The sequence below is a fragment of the Triturus cristatus genome, chromosome 2_1, assembly GCF_964204655.1.
Source record: "Triturus cristatus chromosome 2_1, aTriCri1.1, whole genome shotgun sequence".
NCBI lineage: Eukaryota > Metazoa > Chordata > Amphibia > Caudata > Salamandridae > Triturus > Triturus cristatus.
This window is the reverse complement of record NC_140581.1, coordinates 1100673407-1100680874: the sequence shown is the minus strand read 5'-3', so window position 1 is coordinate 1100680874 and position 7468 is coordinate 1100673407. Positions and strand designations below refer to the sequence as shown.

Sequence of the window (7468 nt, the reverse complement as noted above, 5' to 3'; positions counted from 1 at the left end):
CAGTGCTGGGATTACTCAAAATAGATGTTCTTACCTCACGTGTTCTTTAAAAAAAAAAAAAAAAAAAAAAAAAAAAGAAATGCAGGACATTCTATGTCCTCGAAGCCCAGTGGAGCCGCCAAATTTAGTGCAAAACATGTAAACGGTTGCGGTATTTACCAGTAGAAAAAAATGCATTAATGCATAATCGAAGAAAAATCAAGGATATTTTAAGTGGTTACATACGTTTGTAATCAACACAATAACCTCACGGAGAGATTAAATCAATTCCAAAAGAAACATTACACCGGATGGAAATCACCTGCTTGAAATGCGTTTCTGAACCTCCACAGGCGTTGCGTGGAAATAGAGGTGAAAGGAGGATAAAACACTAGTTGCAGCCACACATCATATTTTACCTTAAGCCATTTAAAAAAAAAAAAAATTGATTTCCTAAGGTGTCAGACTTATGAACATGAGTGAGCACGCTGTCCGCATCTTCCAGAGTTCTTAGCATGTTGTCATCCCCTTTCGAGCAAAACTGGGCTTCCTCTTTTTAGTCCTTGCAGTAACTTGTGTTCCTTGCCCATACTTACACCATTTTGTCAACTTACTTTTCTCTGTGTGTTTTCTTCCTGTTTTTGGGACTGCTGTCAACCTCTGGAAGTACTATGGTTTTTGAAGCGCTCAATATTCTCAAAACGCCAATGTTAAAGCGAATGATGCCATGGAGTGACCGTGATGCCCGCAAGTTATTTTAAATTATTTTTGCTGCCCGTTACTTCTCAGTGACTACTGAAGGCGGTCATGCAATTTCCATGCTTATTGGCAATCATCAGCAGGGTTTAATATTTCTTCATGGCAGCAACTTTTACTTTACCTGGAGTCGGGTCACCAATTAAATATTCTGGCACATTTTACTTTAATAGCTTTATTTTTTTCTTTTAGGTAACATCATATTGTGTAAGAATACTTATGTTCTTTCGTGGAAGAAAACTACATTTCAGCAATTTAGAGTTTTGTGTGCATATTTTTGTGAAGAGTTTGTGGTTACCTGTGATATTTCTATTACTAAAACACTGCACTTTAGGTTTTAAAAAACGACACAAAAATATTTTGTAAGAATAACATTAATAATTATAAATAAGAAAACAAGTAGATATGAACTCTTTTAATATGTATAATATTTCTTCGTGGAAGTTCTTTTTTCTCCGTTGAAAAGCAGCAAAATATATAGTTGTACTGGAACCTGCCGGCAGGCACCGTCAAAATATCCTGTGGGAGCAGAAGATATCATTGGTTATATAGGATTGGAAGCATCATTTACATCTCATATGTAGGTCTTGGTTATGACAGTGCATAGAGTTAGCTTTGGGTGCTCCCCATTCAACCAATGGCTTTCTTCAACAAGCCCATCCCAACCACTGGCTTTAGACTTTGTCAAACATGTCATGGCTCACCACAGCAAAATTAGTCTCTCAAATCAGGTTATTGGCTGTTTGGGAGTATCATTTGGACTACAGTCAAGTTCTTGTAAAGTAGTCCCTCATGCAATTCAATGCAACATTAGCCTTCTATTCGCTCCTGCTAGTTCCCTGCTGCAAGCGTTCGGCACTAAACCCAGACCTTATGCCTAGCTATTGCTGAAGTTTGATTCTACATGGCTTAAATGCTAAAGTGAATTTTCTGTTTCAAATTCTTCCATCTATATAAAATTATTTTACAAATTTTTCTATCCGCTTGATGTGTAGGAGTTTTGCAATATACGTCAAATTCATATCAAATCGTTTTGAACTCTTGAATTTGTTACAGCAGTTGCTTCAATGCACATTTAAGCCCTCTGCAACAACGATATTAATCTACTTCAACCAATATTGTGATCAACATGCAGACCAACGTCTGAAAAAATACAAAGCTAATATAAATACCAAAACATATTTAGACATCAATAATAATAATCCCTGATTTGTAAAGTGTGACTTATCACCCCTAAGGTATCCAGGCGCTGGGGGCCGTAGGGGAGATTAAGTGAGCTATTGCCCAGAGTCACTTTGAGGCTGAGCAGAGCTGCCGCTGGCGATCAAACCATGACCCCGCGCTCCAGAGTTAGCTGCTCTGGCTGCTGTACCCCATCTCTTCCTCTATAGCAGTAATTTAACTTTTCAGGGGTTATAGCAAACAATTCCACAGTTATATCATATTTAGTTAATAATTGTTTCTCAAATGTGTTTGGTGCTTTCTTTCTTCACAAATTAGTTTCCATGAAGATCCAGAAGTACGTGCTAAGAGATAACTATAGATAATCTTAAAAGGTATCTGAATACTGTTCAAAGCAACACTTTCTACTGTTCCATTGTTTAATGCCGTTACTTGAGTTGTTCTGCCATTTAAGTTTTTTTTTTCCTGGAAAGAAAACTATGGAATTTTGGAGCAGGGGCACTATGTAAAACTGCTAATTAAGTGAATCAATAGCAACTGGATGCATAGCTAACATGGTAATATAGAAAATCACGCACAACAAGAACGGAGGACAATAAGTGCATACTATAGTAAATTTGCATTTTCTAAGTGGTCACCCCAGACTTCGCACCTTTCCCTAGATCCCCTTGCTAACCATAAGTAAAGGGCTTGTGGTAAATCTGGGTATCCCTGACTGACCTATTTAACTTGGGGATAAATCTGTAGTATACGGTTTGGAAAATGTATCCAGGGCATGGACATTAAATACCCCTTGTAGACTGTAGCACATATTGTGCCACACATAGGACCACCCTACAAAACATGCTTTCAAGCCTAACATTATAGCTCGACTGCTGCAGTGTAAAACCTGTAGTGCGACCTATCAAAGTAACCATTTTTGACAGGCAAGACCTCGCTTTAAAATAACCACCATTTAATACACTCCAGCCTGGTTTGCAAAGCCTTTAGCTCAACCAGAGATAGCTGGGGCTTAGAGCAGCCAGGCTTAAATAACAGAACAAGTGTAAAGCAGTCAGAAGTACCAAAACTGTGAAATAAGATAGTCATGCAATGTGAAAGAAATCCAACACCAACTTATGAACATAGATCTTATTTTTACACATTTTTAGACACCAAAACAAAAAAAATCCACTGAAGGGTTCCAGCGATATCCATTTTAAAGTGAAACATGAATCGCTGCTTTTCCTTCAGTTCAAAAAGAATCATTGGCAAATGCTGTGGACAGTGGAAACTTTGTAAAATATTTGTAACGTTTTATTCAGCTACGTTGGCTGTTTTTGGGAGACCAACTCCAGCAGGCAGGCAGTCAGAGGGGCCAGTAAGGATTTGTAAAACAGTTACTTTGTCACCAAAGCAGTATCAAGTCCAGTTCCAAGCTCTATAGGGAGTGGTCCTGAAGACAGGGCTACAGTATGCTAAAGACACTGAGGATGCTGTGCGGTCGATAGGGCATTTCGTGTGGCCACTCATCAGTTTAAATTCCTGGTGGGGTGACTTTGGCCACACGGGTCAATGTCCCCCAAATTCCTCTTGGGGACAGTGGCCAGTGAACTCTGGTCACAGCAAAGTCAGCGGTTCCCTCTAGTGAAGGCTAGTGTCAGTCTTGGATGACAAAACTACACTCTGACAACTCTCCCAGGTCCAGCAGACTCGGGTGCAACTTTTGAGCATCAGGACTCTGTCTTACAGGCTGCATTCTGGTTGCCAGTGGTGATCAAGTGTTTGCAGCTACTAACTTGCCAAGGTGGGCTTCTTCAGCAATTGTGACCCTGGACCTGTAACAGGAAGTAAGTCAACTGACTCTTTCAGTTTTCTTCCTCTGTCTGATGCCCGGGAGAGACTTTCTCAAGCCAGTCACACAGGTACAGTTCCCTCTTTCCTAGCTTAAAGTGCAGCAGGCACATTCCAGTATTTGGTGTAGCCTCTTTCGCTAGGTACAGGGAACAGCAGGGCAGTTCTTCGATCCTATCTCCAGACCAAATGTGATTGGAGGTCTTGGTGCCCAGAAAGTGCCCTCAGGGGATGCAACAGTTACTAGCTAATTGGCTGTCAAGTCTCACCCCTGCCTGATTAGGACTTCCTGCAATGTGTGGCAACTAGCTATCTCAGAGTACACTATTCTGACCACTTCCAAGATGGCAAGACCCCCTCTCTTGGTGTGTGGAGCTTCGTGGCACATCCTAGCGGTGTGACAGATGCCAGCCAATCTGCCTGAGAGAGGGAGAGAGAGAGAGAGAGAAAAAGTTGTGTGTGTGTGAGACTGCATAGCTGTATCAGTGAGTGAGGGGGTGTATGAGTGGCTGTATTGGTGAGTGAGGGGTGTAGGAGTGGCTGTATGGGTCTGGAGTGGATATGTGAGTGGCCATATGGGTGACCAAGTGGCTGTGTGAGTGGCTGTATGGGGGAGTGACTCGTGTAAGTATGTCATAAGTGATGTAAAATGTGAGTTCATAAGCATTACGGGGGGGGGTGAATTATAGTTAGCTCAGATAACTATAGCTGCTGAATTTCACTGGTTTTGTACCAGTGAAACCTGAACCCAACTATAAAGTCCTGTAACCTTTGGTGGTCGCGACTAAGTACGTATAGTTAGGACCTAATTTCTATTAAAAAGCGGTTTTTGATTTCCCAATAACTTTTGTGCTGCTTGTCAAATCTTTGCAATCTTTTCAAAAACAATTTGACGCTCACTTCAGCTGCAGTCATGCGTCAAGCGGGGGTCGAGAAAAAGGGGGCGGTCCCAAAATGCTTTTTCTCCATGTTAATTTCCATAGGAAACTTTAGACATGGCTACAGCCCGAACTGCTGATGGAATTACATTAAATATGGCAAAAGGTAGCTCTTGGTCCAGAAAGCACTCTTTTTGTTCAATGGTGTAAATTCGTTCAGTAGTTCCTGAGAAATGTAAAGATTTCTCAGATTTACAACTGTGGCCGTGGTGGATCCGCGACCCCTCCTGATCTTGTGCCCGAGATCTGATTGGCTGTCAACACTTCAAACCAGGAAGTGTTGGCAGACATCTTGTGACTCGGTGAAAAAGAAGAAAAAGAAGAAAAAGAAGAAAAAGAAGAAAAAGAAGAAGAAGAAGAAGAAGAAGAAGAGCCACGGTGGATCCACGAATCTGGGCACATTTTTTTTTTTATATATACAAAGGGAGGCTCCCGCAGTTCTTTTAATTTGGGCCCCGGGTGGGCCAGGTCCCGCTGGGAATTATTAAAATAATGATGGGGAGCCGTGTGAGCCCCCTACAGCCCTGGGGACCGTCACCGCCCAGTTCTATATTAAATTAAAATGTGTGAGGGGGGGGCTTCAGCCACCCATTCAGCCCCTGGGACCACCACCATCCGGGGGATTACTATTTATTGGAGGGGGTCCCCTCATGGAGACCACCACCCCCCCGGGCCAGCTCCAGGAATGTCCTGGGGGTGGCCACCCCAGGACATTGCACTTTGCTATGGCTTGGCGAGAGCGATCGAAATCTCAGCCCCGGTTCATGGAAGCGAGATCAGTAAAAATGTTCTTGCGTCCATGTTGTGGAGTAAAATTGCTTTGGAAAGAGGGAGCTGCATGTTTGCAGCTCCCTTTGTACAAAAGCAATGCCGGCTCCCGCAGGAGGCAGGGAGCCAGCAGGGACCACAGGGGCCTTGAGGCTCCCCGAGGTCGCCAACATGGTAACCATGCCCTGGGGGATGGGTTCCCCAGGGTAATATCAGCCAGGGGAAGGGGGCTGCACTGGCCCCGCTCCCCGTTTAAAAAACCTGTAAGATATCAAGGCTTGGCCCTGGAGGATGAGGTCCCTGGGGCTAAAATAGGCCTGGGGAGGAGGGCCCTCCCATGTTAAAAAAAAGAATAAAAAGGTATGGCTCCGGGAATAGGGTCCGTGGGACAGATAATGGCCAGGGATGGGGGGCTCCACCCCCTCCCTTTGTACTTAAAAAAAAAAAAAATTAAGGCTGGACTCCAGTCTACTGGGCCGAAATCGGCTGGGGGGGGGGGGGGCCTGCTCCCATTTATTTATTTATTTAAAGGATCAGGCATTGGTGGATGGGGTCCCTGGGGCCCACAGTGGGCCAAGAAAGGGAGACCATGAGGCACCTCCATCCTAAAAAAATATATGGGGAAAAAAAAGCTGCAACTCACGGGAGGCCCCACCCCCTTTCTCCACTACTATGCAAATGCGCCTCCTGGAGCGCTCGTGGTTGAGGGATGATGTCCCCTTGGCTGCTGAGGTTTCTTATGGGCCAAGAAGACCTACTGTTACCTGCAGTAAGCCCCACACAGTGGGATTGTCGAGGTGTCAGAGGCCACGCCCCTTTCTCCATCACTCTGCAAACATGCCTCACGGTGCACGGCTGGTGGGGGGTGACATTCCCTTGCTTCCTGAGGGCCTCAGGACTAAAGTGGACTTCTTCAGCCAAGCAGCAGTGTGCCAGGAGGCGTGGAGGAAGGAGGTGCGGACTATGACCACCTCTCAGCAATCCAGTGTGTGGGCCTTATTGAAGGTAACAGGAGGGCTAGTTGGCCCCCAAGGACCCTCAAGGGCGAACAGAACTTCATCCCCCAAATAGTAGTGCACCAGAATGCACATTTGCAGAGTGATGGAGAAAGGGGGCATAGTCAGCTATCAGATCTCAACAATCCTGCTGTATGGGACTTACTGGAGGTCATAGGAGGGGTAGGTGGCCCATGAGGACCCTCAATAGCCAAGGGGACTTCATCTCCCAACCAGTAGTGTGCCAGGAGGCACGTTTGCAGAGTGGTGGAGAAAGGGGGCATGCCTCTGACAACCTCTCAGCTATCCTGTTGTATGGCCCCCAAGAACATCCGTGGGGTCCAACTACCCCTCTTGTTACCTCCAGTAAGTTCCACACAGCTGGATTGCTGAGAAGTTGTGAGAGGCATGCCCCCTTTCTCTACCACTTTGCAATCGTGCCTCCTGGCACACTCCTAGTTGGGGGATGACGTCCCCTTGGCTCCAGAGGGACCTCCTTGGGGGCCAAGAAGCCCTCATGGTACCTCCTGTAAGTCCTACACACTTTCAAAATGTACTTTTCTGTCCTGTCTTTCCTCATTGTTCCCTGTGCAGTACAAACCCAGCTGCTGCATTAGCTCTATCACAATCTGAACAATTAAATAATAACTTTATATATTTAAAATGCATGTTTTTCACATGTCTACGTGCTATAAATCATCCTATTTATTGACACTCAGGTTAATCAACCTTTCAGAATGGAGTGCAGAGTTACAGCCAGATTTCAGCAGCAAATGCTAAACAGAGTGAGACATCTTGCAGCTGTACATGTTACAAACACATAACCGCCACCAAATACATACAAGGACTTACCTTTTTCTAATCCACCAAATGTTCCTGACCCCTTGCAGTAAGGTTTCTTGTCTCATTATGTAATAAGACAGTCTGATTAGCTTCATCAACCATTGATACGCTGAAAAAAAGTCCAAACATAGTTTACTACAATTGCAGTGGATAGCCAAATTACCACCAAGATTA

At 44.4% G+C, this 7468-nt stretch overlaps 1 protein-coding gene across 1 annotated transcript in view; it reads right to left on the bottom strand.

Annotated features, from left to right (window-relative positions):
- Positions 1–925: 925 nt before the first annotated feature.
- BTC (betacellulin) overlaps positions 926–7468 on the bottom strand; it is an 86170-nt gene continuing 79627 nt past the window's right edge. The window contains exons 6-7 of the mRNA XM_085636496.1: positions 7304–7403; positions 926–1254 (exon numbers count right to left, since the gene is read on the bottom strand). Of these exons, the coding sequence (XP_085492622.1) occupies positions 7310–7403 (94 nt within the window). The 3' untranslated portion in view covers positions 926–1254; positions 7304–7309. The remainder of the gene's footprint in view (positions 1255–7303; positions 7404–7468) is intronic.